Below are 20,445 nucleotides of genomic sequence, written 5' to 3'. Positions count from 1 at the left end.
GGTTTCTCCTCATTGTATTTGTCCAAAAGAGCCTGGATGCGGGAGCCATATTCAGGATGGACATCGCTGAAGTTCTTAACCTGAAACCAAATGAAGACCATGAGAGCATCACCCTAGGCCCCTACCGTGCCAGTCCCTAGTGTCTGCTCCACGGGATTTCCTCCAGAGGGGAGGAGGGACACGTCCACAGGAGGCAGAGACACAGCATTTAACAACAGGGAGCAGGACTCAGGTCCTGGGTGTATACTGGCTGAGCAACCCTGGATAAGTCATTCGCCTGAGCTTCAATACCCACTCCTCATGGAATAGGTGCGACAATCAAATCTCCCTCATAGAGTTCAATATCCACTCCCATAAAAACAAATGAGTTGATTAAATCAACCTTGCAGAGTATTGTGAGAAAAATGCATTAGGAGGTGAGCTCCACTTACAGCTGGTAAAGAGCTGACCTCGGAGGAATGCAAGCTACAGTGATTTGTATTAAGAAACGGGCCCCAACACTGCCTGAATTTACAGTTAGCGTATACCCCATGGGTGAAATAGATAGCTGGTGGGAAGCTGCTGTCCAGCAGGGGGAGCTTAGCTCGGTGGTGACCTAGACGGGTAGGATGGGGGCGGGGGTTGGGTTGAAGGGCCCAAGAAGGAGGGGATATATGTATACACATACTTGATTCACTTTGTTGTACAGCAGAAAGTAACGCAACGTTGTAGAGCAATTACACACCAATTAAAAAATAAAGTGAGGTGTACAAACACTGGCCTGTGTTGGGCAACTCTGCACACTTCTAGAAGGAATTCCTGACCAGGGGCCGATCCCCAGCAGACAGCAAGAGGTAGGACATCAAGAACCCACGGAGGCCAGGCAGCTTTAGCGTACGTAAGAGGAGAAGGCCAAGAGTTTGGGCCCAATTCTCTGCTTACAAACAGTCTCACTCATTTTTCTAAGAAAGATGAGAAAAAACCCACCCCACCTCTCTCACAGAGCAACAGTCAGGCTCTCTGCTTGAGTAAACAGCAAGAAGTACTAGTGTCCAGGGAATCAAAGGGTTATCTTTCATATACACACTCATCAAACACAGTTTATAGAGCTCTGCCTGCAGAGAAAGCGCGCAGCCTGCAAGGTACTTATCTCCAGACCTTAGAACATACTCCAGACAGCTGCCCTTATGAACAGAGAAGCAGCAGCCAAGAGATAAGAGAGGGGCAGCGGTTCCTAAATTTATGAGAGGCTGACCCTGGGGCAGCCAGGAAACCAACAGTGAGCAAACAGCACAACGAGCGACCATCAGAAATGCCCTGGGACACCTTTGCTCAAAAGGTCAGCCTGAGCTTTGGAAGCAGCTCAGTTTTTACCCCAGAAAACAGCATGTTTCTATTTGCTTCTGAAGGCAGATTGGGTATCATAATGTCGAGTAGTCAGGCAGACTTCAAACCACAAAGACGTAATCTGTATTTCTTATCATCTAAAGTCTAAGCAAAATTGTGGCAGGACCCACATTTTCATACTGGATATTACTCTCTTAACATGGAACTTGGCTACAGTCAGATTGAATAGCATTAGGAGACGATTTGCCTTAAACTAAATTATTACACACTGGACAAAGAGTAAAGGACTGACGGATATAGTGTATCTACTGGAGGTAAGCCATAGAAAGAAAAGAATCAGAGGTTGATTGGGGATTCATACTCATTTTTTTTTTAAGTTTGCTTAACTCAAGTAAAATAGAAATGACACTTCTTTTGAAGGTCTTTCTCCCACAGCTGCACTCTCCCATCCTGCCAGCAGGTGTCACTGTTCGGCTTACAAAGTATCACTCACCGCTTTCTTCTGGATAAAAAGCTGTGCGTCTTTCAGATGGCCCGCAATGTTCTCACACAGGCGTTTCCTCTGCTCCTCATTCAGCACTTTCAAATAGAAAGTCCGCACCTGCTCATTGAAAACAGAAGGCAGGGAATCAGATAACTATTTTATCACGAACAAAACTGACCCAAACCCCACTTTTGAAATGAAGACGCAAGATTTCTCATTGCTGTAAGAATGAAAAAAGGCTTTGCAATTTAAGAATAATTTATAGATGAAACTGTCACGTGTTGAGTTCCTCACTTTTTGTTTTAAGTCAAACAGGAAGATAACAGGGACTTCGCTGGCCATCCAGTGGTTAAGACGCCACGCTTCCAATGTGGGAAGCATGGGTTCAATCCCTGGTTGGGGAACTGAGACCCCACATACCATTGGGGGCATAAGCAAAAAAAAAAAAAGGAAGATAATAGCTCATAACTTCTTTTTAACAATGTCTTTTGTGGTCACTGCTTACAAATCTCTTATAAATAAAAGGCAGTGTAGCCTACAATTAAAAATGCCACCACACCTTACTACTGACAAGTGCAGAATGTGCCATCATCAAATGCAAGCTTAGCACAAGACAACCTTTGCTCAGTTCACCCAGAACCAGAGAGCACACACCCTAGCTCATTAATTAGGCTCTTAGCTACTCGGAAGCCAAGATTTCTTAGAGAAGACAGATGTTAATAGTGGTATTTTGCTTACAGCACTGAGTTTACTTCTAAAATGAATATCAAAAGGTTAAAATTAAAAAGTAAGAGCAAAGTAATACACATGAGTCCTAACAGCCTCTGCTTATTTCTGAAATCAGCCATTTCTCAGGTATTGCTCTGACTCTATGCAACATTTCATTCATTCATTCGTTGAGCAAATATTTATTACTCACATACCTATAATGCACCAGACCCTATTCTATGTACTGTTCTGATGCTGCTGCTGCTGCTGCTGCTAAGTCGCTTCAGTCATGTCCGACTCCGACTCTGTGCGACCCCATAGACGGCAGCCCACCAGGCACCCCCAGTCCCTGGGATTCTCCAGGCAAGAACACTGGAGTGGGTTGCCATTTCCTTCTCCAATGTATGAAAGTGAAAAGTGAAAGTGAAGTTGCTCAGTCGTAAAACATCAAATTACCCAAGGTAGCAAATTTATAAAATATCAAAACTTTACAGTTTTTATAAGTTATCAAATATCAGAATATAATACTACTTTTAAAATTTGAGCAAACTTTAAATCTGATATTAAAGTTTAAAAATCTTTATACTTTGAGGTATTAACATAATCCAATCAAAGTACTGCATGTGGGAAGATCTAAATAGACATTTCTTTAAAGAAGATATACAGATGGCCAAAAGACATGAAAAAAATGCTGAACATTGCTAATTATTAGAGAAATACAAATCAAAACTACAATGAGGTATCACCCCACTCCAGTCTGAATGGCCATATCATAAACTCTAGTGGCTCAGACAGTAAAGAATCTGCCTGCAACACGGGAGACCCGGGTTCGATCCCTGGGCCGAGAAGATCCCCTGGAGTAGCAAATGGCAACCCACTCCAGTATTCCTGCCCGGAGAATCCCATGGACAAAGGAGCCTGGTGGTCTGTAGCCTGTGGGGTTGCAGAGTCGGACATGACTGAGCGACTAAGCGCAGCACAGCACATGCCTGGCTAACAACCACCAATCACACACAGCTCGGCTGCTCACTACAGGAGGGCACGGACTCCACAAATGGGACAGCGGTTCCATTTTATCACCAGATGAGGATGCTGAGCTAATCTACCCACTCCAACACGTTAACCACAGACCTTTAAGAGCAGGACCAAATTCCTATTCACGAAAAAGTGACATTTTTAATAGTCTATACAAAGTGAGAGAAGAACTCTTTTTTTCTTTTTAAGTGTAATATGTCTGCAGTAAGGGTACCAAATGTTAAGTGTGAAGTTCACGGTGATTTTTCAGGGGACACTCGTGTCACAACCACCCAGATCAAGAGAGAAACATCACTCACATCTCAGAAATGCCCCTACCATACCCCTCCTCCCAGTCCCCTTTCTCCAACTGACCCCCCAATTGTTTTTACTTCTATTATTATAAATGTCTTTCTTTACTTCTCTTGGAAATGTACACAAATGGAATCATGTGGTCTATATTCTCCTTCTATTGTTCAATTTCATATTTGTAAGATTCATCTGTGTTACTGCTTGTTGGGATACTTCATTAGTTTTCAATGCTGTACACTGTGGGAATATTGGAGAAGGCAATGGGAACCCACTCCAATACTCTTGCCTGGAAAATCCCCATGGGAGCCTGGTAGGCTGCAGTCCATGGGGTCGATAAGAGTTGGACACAACTGAGCGACTTCACTTTCACTGTTCACTTTCACGCCTTGGAGAAGGAAATGTCAACCCACTCCAGTGTTCTTGCCTGGAGAATCCCAGGGACGGGGGAGCCTGGTGGGCTGCCATCTATGGGGTCGCACAGTGTCAGACACGACTGAAGCGACTTAGCAGCAGCAGCAGTGGGAATATACTACGGTTTATTTATCCAAGCTTTCGTTGATGAACACTTGGATGATATGAAGAAACTGTTGTACCTGTCTTCTGCTGCTCACATGTACACGTTTCTATGTGGAATCTATGCTTAAGAGTGCACTTACTAGTCAAAAGGCACGTACATGTTTAGCTTCGGTGGATACTGACAACCAGGTCTCCAAAACACCTGAACCAATTTACACTTATGTGAGAGCTGTTTCTCATTTTACAAACACTTGCTACACAGTCTTTTTAAGTCTCGTCATTCCTGTGCATTTGTAGAAGTGCCTCTTTTCAGTTTTATTTTGTATATTCCTGATGGCTAGTGAAATACATGACCTTTCATATGTTTTCCAGTCATTTGGATACTTCTTTTACAAAGTGCCTATTCGAGTCTTTTGCCCGTTTTTTTCATATTCATTTGTCTGACTTTTTCTTACTGCTGTGTGGGAGTTCTTTATACGTACTGTACGTGTGTTGTTTGTTATTTAGAGGAAAGCAAACCGTGGCTTGCGTTCTCAGGCTCTGAATGGTTTCTCATCATGAAGGGGAGTTCTTTTTCTCTCTGTCTTCATGACTGAGTCTTGATAACATCTACTGCTCTACCAGTTCAGTAATCCTCTCTTATGTTTAATCACCTTTTTAAACTCATTTACTAAATGCTTAAGTTGTTCATTTTCCAGCTCAGTATGTCCATTCAATTTTTTAAATTTTATTGGCCACACTGCACAGCTTGAGGGATCTTAGTTCCCCAACCAGGGACACCCCCTGCAGTAGAAACGCAGTCTTAACTACTGGACTGCTAGGCATGTTCTCTCAATTCTTTTTTTATAGATTAAAGTTCTTAATAATGCTCCATGCTGTCATCTCTTTTCTATTTTCCTAAAAATATTATTTGCAGTTATTTTAAAACCTGTATCTGACAATTTCACTATCTGGATCTCCAGTAGGTTTGCTTCTATTGCCAATTTTGTTTTGTTTTTTCCTCCCTCTTGATTTTTCAGATATAAGGGCTTAAGTGTTGGGTATGCCTGATAATTTAGTACTTACTAAATGCTGGATATTTGCATATGAAAAATAAAGAGATAATCTGAGACTCTATTTTCAACTCCATCTAATATGGGAACTGAGTTATGAATAAAGATGTTGTCCCTGAATTCAATTTGAGACATATTAGACACTTTAAATGGAGAAGGCAATGGCACCCCACTCCATGGAAAATCCCATGGATGGAGGAGCCTGGTAAGCTGCAGTCCATGGGGTCGCTAAGAGTCAGACACGACTGAGTGACTTCACTTTGAGTTTTCACTTTCATGCATTGGAGGAGGAAATGGCAACCCACTCCAGTGTTCTTGCCTGGAGAATCCCATGGACAGAGGAGCCTGGTGGGCTGCCGTCTATGGGGTCGCACAGAGTCGGACATGACTGAAGCGACTTAGCAGCAGCAGAAGCAGCAGACACTTTAAAAGGGGAATATATGCAGACATTGAGAAGAATGACCAAGCAACTCTCACAGAAGACAAAGGAGCCATTACCTGAGTGACATTGTCATCGTTGGCACTGTTGAAGCGCTGTACATCCCCAGAGAAGTGGGGCCTGTGTTCCAGGGCAGAAGGCTGATGCTCGGGAGCACTAAAGCTATTGGGGTAGTAATTTGGAGCCCCACCTTTAAAGGAAAACCACATACATTCACTTGGGGAGATGAAAAATGAAGTAAGTCTACAAATAGTCAACGAAATAAAAAATAAATTCAAGGGACAATGATACATGTGTGCACACACGCGCATGTGTGCAGATGCCATACACATATTATTTTTAACTCCCCATATTTAGCTATAAACAGCACCCAGATTCTTAAAGAATACTGTCATCTGCTCGCATGTCTGTCTCCCTCTGCGTCTTACAGGAGAGATCTCAAGTTCCCTTTGAACACTCAGATGGTCCCATCTCTACAATCTTCTCATGTTTACCAGGACAAATATATTTATATAAGTTTGGTTTGGCCCCCATAGAAGATGACACCCAAAGACACATTTCAGACTGGAGGGTTTCAGTTGGGCCTGGGTGCAGTTCAAACATGCAATCATGGGATTCCTGGGAGCTCAAAGTTCTAGCTCTGCTCTTTCAGTCACCAGACACATGGACTGAGCCCTGAGACACTCACTGACTGCTGCAGGGTGGTGCTGCGGGGTCAGTGCTGGATCCTGAATCCGGCATTTTTGACTTTTCCATTCCAGCACATACTAGATTGCCATCACGGGACTCTACTTCACTATTTCTTAAAGGTGTTTAAGATGCTTGGGGTTTCTTTCCTTTATTGACTACGACTTTATTTAATTCTATTGGGCTGGCCAAAAAAACCCAAACGAACTTTTTGGCCAACCAACCCAACAGCTTCACTTTTGCTTCTCTCTACAGATACATTTTTTTAATATTTTTTTAACTTTGATATTTCTAATATGTCACCACTGATTTCTCTGGACTTAGGAAAAATAATGACAAATGCAATCAAAACATGTATTAAGACTTCTGGAATAAATTTTGAGGCTTTTTTTTTTTCCTTTTGGCATGTTCATTTTCCCAACTATGCTCTGCCTCAGCTGATGTATACAGAAGCTTGTGTTATCTGAGTACATGCTGCCTAAACAGAAAGGATGGCTTGAAAAAACATAGCAAGTGGTTTGAACAAACCAGTCTGGATTTAGAATTTTACCCAGGTCCCTGCTGGAATAGACAATCCTGGGTGGATACATCACACTGTACCTCACACTGACAAAGGAACCAAAAGCTTGTAGGAAGACAGGGGCCCCATACTCCTATGGAGTCCAGTTACCAGCCCAAGAAATTCATTCCAGGTCAGTCAGGTCCATGTGAAAAGCAAAGTTCTCCATAACAAGCCATCACAGTGATTTTCTGTACTAAGAATTAGTTCTTTGAAATGTACCAGTTGGAGTAACTTTAAAATTTTATTTCCAAATAAGCTCTGACCTTTACTCAAAGTTGGAGTTGTCCTCAAGTCACTGACTACTGGGAAAGATTAAACTTTTTCACCGAACTGCAAGGGAACAGGTCAAACTTTCTACTTTTAAAATTAGGCAAGAGGGGTGTCAAAGTAGTTTTTTCACACATATGCCACCATAATAGTAAACAAGAATGGTAAACACAAAGCAATTACTTATTAATGACATCCCAAAACATATAATGAACCACTTTAATACAGCCGGGCTTCCCTGACAGCTCAGTTAGTAAAGAATCTGCCTGCAATGCAAGAGACTCCAGTTCGAGTCCTGGGTCGGGAAGATCCACTGGAAAAGGGATAGGCAACCCATTCCAGTATTCTCGGGCTTCCCTTGTGACTTAGCTGGTAAAAAATCCACCTGCAATGCGGGAGACCTGGGTTCGATCCCTGGGTTGGGAAGATTCCCCTGGAGAAGAGAAAAGCTACCCATTCCAGTATTCTGGCCTGGAGAATTCCACGGACTGCACAGTCCATGGGGATGCAAAGAGTAGGACACAACTGCACAACTTTCACTTAATACAGCCAGTCTCAACAACAAAAGAATCAAGGACTATTAATGAAAAACAGTAACTTTAGTATAAAAACACAGAAGACAGATAGAGGAGTACCGATTACTTTGGGCAATTATACACCAACACGTCAAGCCTCAGAGAGCAGAAATACTGCAACCACCCAATACACGCAGTTAGTGAGCATATTAACTTGTTGAATACTTGGAAGAGGCTTAATGATAATAATCGTAACAAGATGCAAGGCACAAAATTATATATATATAAGCTAATCTTAAATGTGTAACAAATATTCACAGGAGAGACTGGCAAGAAATACAGCAAAATCAATGTCAGTAATAAAATTAATTAAAAAAAAAAAAAAACCTGCTCCCTAAGTTGGATGATATCCTGCAGCAGCCAGGGTGAAAGATCTTTCTCCCTGCCTTTCACTGTGAGATGGACAGAAAGTAAAATCTGAGGTGGGAACTCTCAATAAAACATATAAAATAGATAAAGGTAAGAAGAGTCCTCAGGCAGCTGAAACCTTCATTGCTGGGCAAGAAATACGTGGTGGGCACAAGCAGCCATATGGGGCTTCCACAGAGCAGGAGGTCCCTGGGGCAGCCTGGAAACCCGTGGGCTGATGGGGCACCCCAACCCCTGCCCAGCAGTGCCCCCCGGCACCCTCAGAGCGAGCCACCTTCTGAGGCTTACCCTGATTGTCCATCATGCACATGGGGCCGTCACGCTGGTAGTTGGCCACTCGAGCACGGTAGGGACAGTTCACAGGTATCTGGAGATAGTTGGGTCCCAGGCGGTGGCGGTGAGTGTCAGGATAGGCGAAAAGGCGGCCCTGCAGTTATAAGGGAACAGACATTGACAATGTGCAGTAAGAGACAAGAGAGAAACAGCCCGTGAACTTCACTGGCAAGCGTTGAACACAGAGCACCACAGAGCCCTGACTGTCCGCCCAGTAAAGACCAAAGTTTCTTCTCTCTCACCAAATGAGCGCTCCCTAACTGAATGGGCCTTAATCTTCCACATCATGCAGCCAAAGAGCTACAAATCTTCACATCTCTTCTAGATCTTAACTCCTTTTTTTCTCAAATAACAAGTTAGTGCCCAGGCTTGAATTCCTTCTTATTCCTGGGACTTCCCTGGCAACCCAGGGGTTAAGACTCCAATGCAAGGGGGACACGTGTGACCCCTCATTGGGGAACTAGGATCCCACATAGTAAGTGGTGCAGCCAAAATATATAAAAAAAAAATTAGAAATAAAAATGATTTCTGTTTCCAAGGACACATTACATTGCAAAACAAACTTGCTAGAACCCGACTAACTGGAGTCATGAACTAATTCCATTCCTCCCCACTCTCTCACTCCAGGGGAGGGGTCAACCATTTGCTCTTAACAAAAAGAAGCAGATTTCTACAAAACCAACTATATGGGAAATTATTAAAAAAAAAAACAAAAACACCTTTTGTGTTGCAGCCTGGTTTATGTCAGATACACTTTGAGCTCTGAGACTTTCTAGATATTAACAAAGTACTACACAAAGAAAGCCATGGTATAGGACGATGGCCCTACGATGACACAAGGCCCTGAATCAAGATTAAACTAAATCACATATTTACCAAGGCAGGAGATTGTGCAATTTCTTTCAATTAGTGTTGAAACAAAAACCTTGATGATTAACTCCATATAAATCTTAGTATCCAATTATTTAAATATTCGCATTATTCAAAGCTCTACCCACAAGCAGTTTTCTTTAATTGACTTTATTATTGGCCTTGAATCTAAAAGAATATTCATGCGTGCGTGCGTGCTAAGTCACTTTAGTCATGTGTGACTCTTTGCAACCCCATGGACTGTAGCCTGCCAGGCTCCTCTGTCCATGGAATTCTCTAGGCAAGAAAATGAGTGGGTACCCATTCCCTTCTCCACGGGATCTTCCCAACCCAGGCCTCGAACCTAGGTCCTCCCGCATTACAGGCAGATTCTTTATCATCTGAGCCACCAGGGAAGCCTGAAAGAATATTCTTATATCACTAATTCTACGGGCCAGCCAAAACACAAATCAAGTTGAATAGGGCAACTGATGTGATTATTTTGTTCAAATCACTCAGGCCAACATGCTTAGTCCAGTCTTGCTCTTCTGTCCATAATCTGCTCTTGGCTGAGTGACTCTACCTCCCATAATCATGAGTCTAAAGTAATATTCAGGGACTTCCCCAGCAGTCTAGTGGGTAAGACTTCATCTTCCAATGCAGAGGATGCAGGTTTGAACCCTGGGCAGGGAGCTAATAAGATCTGATATGCCTCTCGACCAAAAAAACCAAAACATAATGCAGAAGCAACACTGTAACAAATTCAATAAAGACTTTAAAAATGGTCCACATCAAAAAAATCTTTAAAAATATTAAAAATAAAGTAATATTCAGATGACCGGCCATGCAACCATGAACAAAAGCACCTACAGTTTGGAGCTGGTCGCCTCCTTCTGCCCAAAATGGACTAAGCTGTGCTCTAACCATACCAATAGGACGGAAGGTACAGCTGGCCACCAGCAGCCCCTGGATGGAGCCTCATCATATTGTTCTGGTTTGGGGTCACCTTGTATTTATAAGGCGTCCCCACCCCACCTGCAGGTAGACACCTTCCAAGTTAAGGCCCAGAAATGCAGACAGCAAGGTCGCACCCTGACCCCACCTGAATGAAGGCCTTACCCAGGGCCCTGTGCCCAAGCTCCTTACCCAGGGCCCTGTGCCCGACCTCCCTGCTGGGCCGGGGCACAGCTCTCCCACTCCAGCAGTCGACTTCTCCACTCCTGATAAACTGTGAATCTCGGGAGGGAAGAAGGGCTGCCCCTGCATCACCAGGCACTCAGGGGACAGTCTCTGGGACTCACGTTACACTACTGAGTGCTTTTCACCATGGTCCAGTTTACACTTTGTATCCCCAAGTTTTAAAATTTAATAACGTGTTGCCTTTCCACATTATTGTTGAAAACACTGTCCATTACCGTACAACTACTACCACCTGGTCATGCGTTAGTTCCCATCAGAGTAACTTCCAAGCCCTCCTCACTGGCTCTCCTTTTCCAAGCCATCCTTCCAACAACGTCACCCTAAATATTCCTGCCAAAAGACTCTTCCTAAGACCCCATGCAGATTCTACTACTTACCTACTCAAAAAATCTTGGACAATTCCTCAATGCTCATCAAAAGGCTAACCAAGTACAATGGTTCTTCCCTGCTGTATGGCCTCCTGCTATAGCAGCCACGGCAGTCTATCAGTAGACAGGTATTCAACCCACAGCAGTCAAATTAAATTAAAAATTAATATACATTTATTTTCTATAAAAGGTTCAAATGTTCCCAATGTCAGAGCAAAAAAATCGTTATTTTAAAAAAACAAAGGAAACTTAGTTCACCTCCATGGACAGCGATACCTGAACTGGAATTGGACGCTTACATAAGAAATAGCGTCAGTCACTGTGGTCTGATCTAGGGTAAAAACTTTAACCTTTGTACCATGATCATAGTCTAAGAACACAAAAGATTGATTTACTCAATAATTATTAAGCCAGTTATTTCCCCATTAATTTCTGATCCAAATAAGAATTTTTCACTCTTTGTACTCTTGAAAAAACATACTGGAAAGAGGTGAAAAAATACTGAATGCCTAGGAACATTACCAGAGAAGGCAATGGCAACCCATTCCAGTACTCTCGCCTGGAAAATCCCATGGACGGAGGAGCCTGGTAGGCTGCAGTTCATGGGGTCGCTAAGAGTCAGACACGACTGAAGTGACTTAGCAGCAGCAGCAGCAACATTACCAAAACAAACAGTAAAACCCACTGCCTTTAATCAATGGAAACATAAACTGAGCTTGTAAAAATCACCTCTGGGTCTCTTTTTACACGTGCCATCATTTTCTCTTTACATGAAAGAGAAAATGAATACAGTTATGCTGATCAAATGTTATAATCAATTAATGGTATTCCTCATCCTTGATTAGAGACTGAAAAAGAATATCCCACAAATACCTAAGGTATTTCTCCTATAACTTCTTTTAAATTAAGAGCCTAAATATCAAAGTTACCATATTGAGGGACTCACTATGAAATTTGTTTTATCCTGTAACGCTCATTTAAGGATGTTTCATTCAGTTCCACAGGACTAAAGACCCAAACCAAGGTTTAAGTGATGTCCTAGTTAATTCTTCATATAAAGATCAAGCCAAATTACACTCTGTGTGTGTGTGTGTGTGTGCGCACGCACACGTGCAAGGGCACACAGGCATGTACACACACTCCTGCCTCAGAACCTCTCGATCAACTGGGTTTACCTGGAGCATTTTGTCAGGGCTGGGCTCGATGCCGGGCGGCATGTTGCTTGGGTCAAAAGCCAACTGTTCAACCTCAGCAAAGTAATTAACTGGGTTCCGGTTTAAGACCAATTTACCAACTGGAATAAGAGGATAGTCGCCGTGAGGCCAAACCTAAAAATAATGTCATATTCACAATTACCAGACAACCAACAGAAGGAAATTACTCATAAAAATATCAGCTTTCAAATACACTGAAGCCAATGATAGTAAGTGAAAATAACATTTTTGAATCTAATAAAATGGTAAGAATTTAAGGTGAGGGCATGGGTTGAATCTTTTGCAACAGCAAACAGGAGTAAATATTGACATTTTCCCTGGGCAAAAGTACATCATCTCATCAAAATTTGTTCCCTGCTAACAACAATATATCAGGCCACCCAGACGAACTCAGTGAAGTTATCAAACAGGAACTGGAAGGGAGATGCTGGTGAGCCCTCATTCACAGGCTAGGAAACTCTTAGGTGGCTCCAACTGTTTTGTACACAACTTATAAATGCTTGACTACAATTTTTTTAAAATTAGGTGTGAAGACACTTTAAAAAGAAAACAACTTAGTTGTTAACTGACTCACCTTGGTAAGATCAAATGGATTAAATGGAAAATTTTCTGCTTCACTAAATGTCATGACCTGGATGTATAAAGTCCAGGAGGGGTAGTTGCCTGTGGCAATGGCATTGAAAAGATCGCGGAGGCCGTAGTCAGGATCTTCGTGGGCAAGTCTTGCTGCATCTTCAACAGAAAGGTTTTTGATGCCCTGATCAGTCTACAGGAGAAAACAAAGAAGCTCAACCTGAAACTTACTGGCAAAGTTATCAAACTTCAATCAGTAATTCATTGAGGGATTGTGAGTGACACTATCCAAAGACTGGATTTTCCTGTAACAGTAACTCCCCTCTTCAAATCTGACACAAGTATGAATTTATCAGTAAGAAATTCTGTTTGCTTATCCTGATTCTTTTCAATCTCCAGGGAATCTGTCTACACATTTTATATTTAAAATTAGTCTTTCTTTCTCTTTATGGATTCCACATTATTTGAATTTTTTAAACTGTTGACATAGAGTTCACTTTCAATTTTTCGCTCATCTAGAAAATGCTACATTAGTGTCTTCAGAAAAGCCAAAACAATCTTTGCTATAAAGTATACATAACATATAATTTATCATTTTAACCGTTTTCAAGTGCTCAAGTTAGTGGATTTTTCTGAGCACATATTGTAAAATGGACTTGCTGAGTCATATGGTAATTCTATGGTTAATTTCTTGAGGAATTTCAAAAGTGTTTTCCAGAGTGGCTACTATTTGAATGTTTATACTCATGCTATTTCCAATCAGAAAAAAAAATCAAAATATATTTTTAAAGTAAGCAAATAGTTAATAAAATTAAAGGACTTTCCTCCTTTTTTAGCATGAAGTAATTTTTTAAATTCCCTGTCTTATAATATCTCAAATCAACTACTGAGATTGTGCTCAGCTAGTATTCCTCCACCCCAACTCTCTTCCTTTTTTAACTTTTTTTTAAAGAAATCATAGACTCACGGTTTATAGAGCTGAAAAGAAATTCGGTATAGCTACTCAAGCAGTTCACCAACTATGAGCAACCAAAAGTACTGGATTGGCCATAAAGTTCATTCAAGTTTTTCCATAAGATGAACCCAACTGAACTTTTTGGTCAACCCAATAGTATTAATATTCTGACTTTCAAACAAGCCATTAAAACCCAAAGACGTTAAGTCACTTTCACCAAAGCTCCTATTATCATCCCATCCTGCTCTTCAATAGAGTTCCCACCACTATCTTATTTTGAAAGAGCCCAAATAAGTCAGGCACCATGTAAATATTTCCTTCAAAAAAGTCACCTCTAGAAGGCTGGCCGATGTCTAGCACAGAAATCCCAGCTCTCTCTAGCCAGTGGCAAGATTTTTTCAGCCTGTTAGATCTTCAGAATTAGAATATGGAAGTCACCATCTGCAGATCACCCAGCAAATACACTAAATTGTACAATATTATTGCACTACCTTTCTGATTTTAACTGAAGCCCCTGGGTTTAGAAAGGCATGACCTTAGGTCAGAATAATCCAGACTGATGAGTCTATTAGATCCCACGCTACCTCAGAGCCCTTGGCTGAACAGACCCGTAAGCATCCCAATCTTTCCAGGGCCACTGACAGCTGGCACTATTTCACCATGACTAAACTGGAGCTCAGAGAACCTTTAATAATAACGTGCCAAGAGACAATTATCTAGAAGAGGGAAGATGGGAGTTCAGATTGTTCTAACTACAAAGCCACGACCACACTAGTTGTCCCAGATACAATCACTTAGTCTTGCTCTAAGTGACACTACACTTCTTCTTTTGGCAATTACAAGCCAGTGGGTCAACTGTTTCCTGTAACTGTTCCTTGCCAAAGGTTATAGATCCAAGTCATAAATATAAACAGGGGTAACAGTTTTCCTGTTTGATATACCCACCTAAGTTGTTCAGATAATGCTTCAAATAGGACAGAAGAAAATAGGTCCTTGGGATACCATTAAGTGGGAGCCTGTATATGTCATGAGTCCACTTCTGTCTCTGCTTATTTTAGCAGCAGTATTTGGAAACAAGTTCTTAAGCAACCAGAGGTTTTTTAAATAACCCTCTAGAGTTCTCTGGCAATGTTACTTATTCTAACCAATGCCGAAGTCATACCAAAAGAACCCATGAGAACACCTCAATTAAAAGATTCTCAAAATGTTCCCCAAAAGTAACTGATCTGATTGTATGAAAGGAAATGAAAAAAAAAAGAAGGGCTGGAGGAGTAGCAGCGGCCAGGTGACCCAGCATACCTCCCCAGCTCCCACTGCTGCCATGAGGAAGGTCAGCTCAGAAGTTGGGGGAGGTGGGGAGAATGAGGAGCCCAAAAAGAGAGCTGCAAGGCTGTCAGCTAAACCTGCTCCACAAAAGTGGAAATAAAACCCCAAAAGGCAGCAGAAAAGGATAAATCTTCAGACAAAAACGTGCCAACAAAAGGCTAACGGGGAGGAGCAAAAGGAAAACAGGACAAAGTTGCTAACCAAGGGACTAAAGATGATCTACCTGCAGAAAACAGAGAGAGCCCGGCCTCTGATGAAGCAGGAGAGAGAGAAGCCAAGTCTGATCAGTATCACACACCCAGTACTATCAGTGGTCCCTGTCTCCCTTCTTGTACAATCCAGAGGGATGTTTTTTTAATCAACTATTTGGAAAATCCAAGTTTCTTAGTAGCTTTAGAAACAGTTTTAAGAAGGAGGGAATCTTGGGACTTCCCTGGTGGTCCAGTAATTAAAAATTCACCTCGCAATGCAGGGGACGTGGGTTCAACCCTTGATCAGGGAACTAATATCCCACAAGCCGTGGGGCAACTAAGTCCATCTGCCACCACAAAGACCCAGCACAGCCAAAGAAGTAAATAAATATTAAAAAAAAAAAAAAAGAAGGAAAGTATCCCACCTTATCCAATTTTTTAAGTGTAAATGCTTTTTTTTTTTTTTTTTTAAATAAGATCATTTGCTGGTTGGTTATTTTTTGGTACAACCAGAAAATAGTGGGGTACTGAATATGGGAGGCTTTGATTGTCTTGGGTGTCAGCTTAACAACTCCATAAATGAGGATAGCTTTTCTACCCTATAAAACAAAGCATATTACATAGCACTTTGGAATTAGTTGCACACTTAATGTCTTGAACACTTTAAGTCACTTCTCCTATGTTGTTTTTGGTACAACTGTTCCCTAAATAAAGCAAACCACTGCTTGATGTTGGCTCTCCTTGTCAGAACCTTATGCACCCCGTAACATCTTTGGTTGTGGAAGTCCAGTCTTCCTAGTAACTTTGTTAACATGCTATGAATGACTGAAAATTCAAGTATGTAGTATATATGATATTAAATTGTGAATTAGTGGGACTTTTGATATAACAGCATATTAACATTTGAAGATATTGATACTTGATATACCATCAAGGAAAATTTGCCTCCAAATTTTAAGCTAGAAAATCACTGAAATGTTTAGAAAAGAATCACAACTACATGATTTTTTTAGATTTTTGGTACATATGTTACAATTGTGTACAACTTGAAATGTCTGTATACTGATCCTCAAAACAACCAATAAAAATCTCAATTATGAAAGAAAGAAACAATTTTTGTTTCCTGAAATTTATAACTGATTTTTTAATGTGTGGTGATCATAATAAATCCTTAAAAAAATAGATGGATGAATTTAAAAGCGAGGAGAAATATTTTTGGAAAGATAGCATCAGATGTTGAAAATGAGAATGAGATTGCTATTACACACAAGAATGTCCCAATTCTGTCTTAAAGCCCTCCTGGACCCCAAAAGTACCTGTACTCAGAACAGTGTACTCAGGGCTACGGAAGGCAAAGCAAACGTGTGACTGTTTGCTAACACCTGACTCTAAACTCCAACAAAGAACTCTAGGCTAAACCAGGTAGGAATTTCCTTTTACCAAGCTGGGAGGCCTCTATAATCTCTTTATCTTTGATCTAAAACCTTAGATCTTCCTTCTCCAGGGGAAAAAAATATGTATCAATTTGCACCTGCCAGCACCAGAAATGCCGAGAACCAGCCCAAAATGAGCACTTGCCCAAATATTTATGGCAGAGTTCCCAGGGTCCAGAAAGAAAAAGCTTGACTACTGATAGCAGCTGTGTGCTATCAGCCACATGAAGAGACCAAAGAGAGACTACTTTGTTCTAACTGGGCCTCAGGCAGTGGCCAATAAGATAATCAGGGTCCTAATCAACCAGATAGATACTTGTCATTCTTGGGGGTGGAGGTAAGGGAAAGGTGGAGAAGGCCAGGCCTTGATCCTTGCCCAATCCTCAGGAGAAGTAAGGAGACGTGGGTAGTAGGAGCCTTCCACCCACTCTGCCAAAGGTGACCTATACCTTATAATGGAATTTGCAATAAACTGCCTCTCCATTTGCATTAACCAGCTTGAAAGTATGCGATCCATATCCATTCATGTGCCTGTGTCCATCTGGAATCCCTCGATCACTGAACAGGAAGGAAACCTAAGGAACAGAAAAATCAAGGGTCAAATTCTTCAGTTTAAATCAAAACATATTTTTAAAACAGTCCTAAGTTGCCAGAAAAATCTCTTAATGACATGGAACATACTAGCCAAGTGCTCACAGGAAGGGTTGCCATTTGAAAAAAATATCAAACGGAAGAATTTCAAAGCAGAAAGGTTAAACATAAATCACTAATGTCCGGACTCAAAATTCTATAAAGAAAAGCTAAAACAAATCTGAAAACTAGCCTAACTTGTTCACATTCTAATTTAATAGAAAATTTGATTGGTACTACTTTCCCTTCATTTCCCTAATACAAAGAGCTTGACTTCCTACAAGAAACTTTAATCCTTAATACTGTTCAATATCAATTGATAATGGTTCAGTATCATGTAAAGTCCATGAATGGGGAAAGATGAATAAAATCGTCATTATAAAAGTCTTCAAGGACCAAGAAATCTGAGGAAGGCTCTCCAAAAGAAAGTCAAAAATCAACTCCAATAAAATATCCAAAACTGAAGAAAACTATATGAGGCATAATTAACAGTTCCTTATCAGGTGACATAGTGGAAAAAAGAGGCATTCCCACCTGATGCAGAGACTCAGGACGCAGGCTCCAGAAGTCCCAGACCATGTCCGGATCCTTCAGGTGCGTTTGAGGGTTTCTCTTCTGGCTGTGGATAAAGGATGGAAACTAAATGGAAAAAGAGAGGGAAAAAATCCAAAAATTAAGTTTACAGGACTTATGGTGTCTTCAGTTCAGTTCAGTTCAGTCGCTCAGTTGTGTCCGACTCTTTGCGACCCCATGAACCATAGCACGCCAGGCCTATGGTGTCTTAATTCATTGCCTATTATTAGGTTTACAGATTATCATTTTGAACAAGACAATTTAAAAATTTTAAGCTGCAAAACCCTAAAATGAAATTTACCCTCTACACGTTTTTGAGCAGACTGCCTCTTTTTATTCATCTTTCAAGTGCTGCAAGGAAAACTGGATCATTCCCATCAAGTCAGTGCACCCCAAAATGCCAAACTAAGACTAATGATAATTGTTGTAATCTGACCTCATAAAAAGGTACTAAATACAGAAAAAAATGTAAAAGGCAATCCAGCCAATCCCAATCGATGTTCTCTTCTTTCTGCTCTTCCCAGGGCTTTTCCTCAAATGCCAATCTATACGGAGTATTTGAAATCAATTTAAATCAACAAATATCTGCAGAGTGTGAAATAATTCATCACCTACCAATAGAGCATCCCTGATGAAGAAAATGGGGGTATTATTTCCAACAAGATCCCAATTACCATCTTCTGTGTAAAATTTCACTGCAAAGCCACGAGGGTCACGCACTGTGTCAGCTGAGCCCGATTCTCCAGCTGGAAGATTCAAACGGGGAAAATGAAGCCTCACGACAGTACTCTGCATCCAGGAAGCCTCAAGTCATAAAAACACTGGGGTCTGCCCTTCCCAAGCTCTAGAAGCATATTAGGTATTTAAGTGCCTGGGTTATTATTTCTACTACCCACCAGCTAATTTAGACTGAAAAAGTAAACAAAGAAATTAGCTGAGAGAAATAAGAAAGTATATATAATAACAGCTGAAAATATTACCCATTTAACATAATAAGATAGCTTTGTTCAAACAGGTAATTAAAATTTAAATTAAAATAAGAGATGATAGCTTTGTTCAAACAGGTAATTAAAAATTGAAGTAAAATAAGGGAAGAGAATAATTATGAAGATTAAGGCAATGAACAAAGAGAATCAGCAAGTTGTCAAAATTATGAGGTTAATATCAAGAAAATGAATCAAGACAGAAATTTTTATCCTTAATTTCATTTCCTTTTGCATTTCACACAATTATAAAAATGCACAAACACAGACTCATGCAGAGGCAGAATTAATCAGGCATTGTGGTATGCTGAGATGCAATTTGATAGCTCTATCTCTGACTAGCTCTGTAACATGAGAAAAATCACTCTCTCAGAAACAGAAATAACCCCACCATGCAAAGCATTAATACATCTACAGATTGTAAGCAGGATCAGTACAACACTAACCATGGGTGGCACAGAGTTAACCCTCGATAAAGGGCAGTTGTTCTCATGGCTGTGGAGTAACACTACCACTTCATGTTCCTTCTGAGGCAACCGCTCATAGGCAAAACTCTTTCCAAATGTCACAGGGTTGCAGGCGTGAGCTCTGCACAAGCATGATTTCCTAAGACCTCTCAACAAACAGAATTATAAGTAACTTTCTACATGTCTTAAAATAATTTTTCTACTGTAAAATGTTGCTATACTTTGGAGAAGTGCTTGTTTCCTATTGTCTGGTAAGTTTTTTCTGCAAACTAAGCTATAAATGCCTCAGATAAAACACAGAGTTGAGTCAAGCAACACCAGTAATACAAACAGAGCAACTTACCAACAGTGGAGAAGCGAACTGCAATGGGCGTCCTCTTTCCAATATGCTCAAACACCTTCGCCTTGGAGTATCTGGTAATGTCATGTGTGACCTCAAAGTAGCCAAAAGCCCCTAAGGAGGAAGACACAGAAATTGGCATCACAAGACTATCACTCAGGTCACCAGGCCCGCAACAGGTATCTGGGTGACAAGAGAAACCGGTGACTTAGCACTGGCCTTCTGGGAGCTTCCAATGATGGGAGAAGGGGAGATAACCAAACATAAAATGATGAGAGCAAAATGCAAAGCCCTACATCACTCAGGGCTAAGCTGAGAGCTACAGAGCCGGAGCCAAAGAGAAGTGGAGCCAGAAGGAACTAGTCAGGGTTGCTGGAAGAACACAGGGTCTGAGAGGCCCTTCAGGTATAAGTAGGATCTAGGAGAGAAAGAACAGGGGAGAGAGGAGGAGAAAACACACGGAAAGGCTGAGCACTTAGGAAGCTCGCCACAGAGCCAAACAACCACCTGAACAGCATATCAGAAGCATGACGGAAAAACCCCACAAAAAAGCTGGAGACGATAGAACAGGAAATGAAGAAATTGTGTCCAATACTTTGGCCACCTCATGCGAAGAGTTGAGTCACTGGAAAAGACCCTGATGCTGGGAGGGATTGGGGGCAGGAGGAGAAGGGGACGACAGAGGGTGAGATGGCTGGA

General features: G+C 41.3%; 1 protein-coding gene across 1 annotated transcript in view; it reads right to left on the bottom strand.

The window, feature by feature from the left end:
* Positions 1-20,445, bottom strand: part of CAT (catalase) — a 36,046-nt gene that overhangs the window by 1,377 nt on the left and 14,224 nt on the right. Inside the window, exons 3-12 of the mRNA XM_010831839.1 lie at positions 19,750-19,860; positions 18,572-18,702; positions 17,918-18,022; positions 17,203-17,328; positions 12,850-13,041; positions 12,237-12,389; positions 8,600-8,738; positions 5,911-6,041; positions 1,820-1,927; positions 1-80 (exon numbers count right to left, since the gene is read on the bottom strand). Coding sequence (XP_010830141.1) covers positions 1-80; positions 1,820-1,927; positions 5,911-6,041; positions 8,600-8,738; positions 12,237-12,389; positions 12,850-13,041; positions 17,203-17,328; positions 17,918-18,022; positions 18,572-18,702; positions 19,750-19,860 — 1,276 coding nt within the window. The remainder of the gene's footprint in view (positions 81-1,819; positions 1,928-5,910; positions 6,042-8,599; positions 8,739-12,236; positions 12,390-12,849; positions 13,042-17,202; positions 17,329-17,917; positions 18,023-18,571; positions 18,703-19,749; positions 19,861-20,445) is intronic.

Source organism: Bison bison, unplaced genomic scaffold (assembly GCF_000754665.1).
Source record: "Bison bison bison isolate TAMUID 2011002044 unplaced genomic scaffold, Bison_UMD1.0 scf7180017864531, whole genome shotgun sequence".
NCBI lineage: Eukaryota > Metazoa > Chordata > Mammalia > Artiodactyla > Bovidae > Bison > Bison bison.
This window is presented reverse-complemented; position numbering and strand designations above follow the sequence as displayed.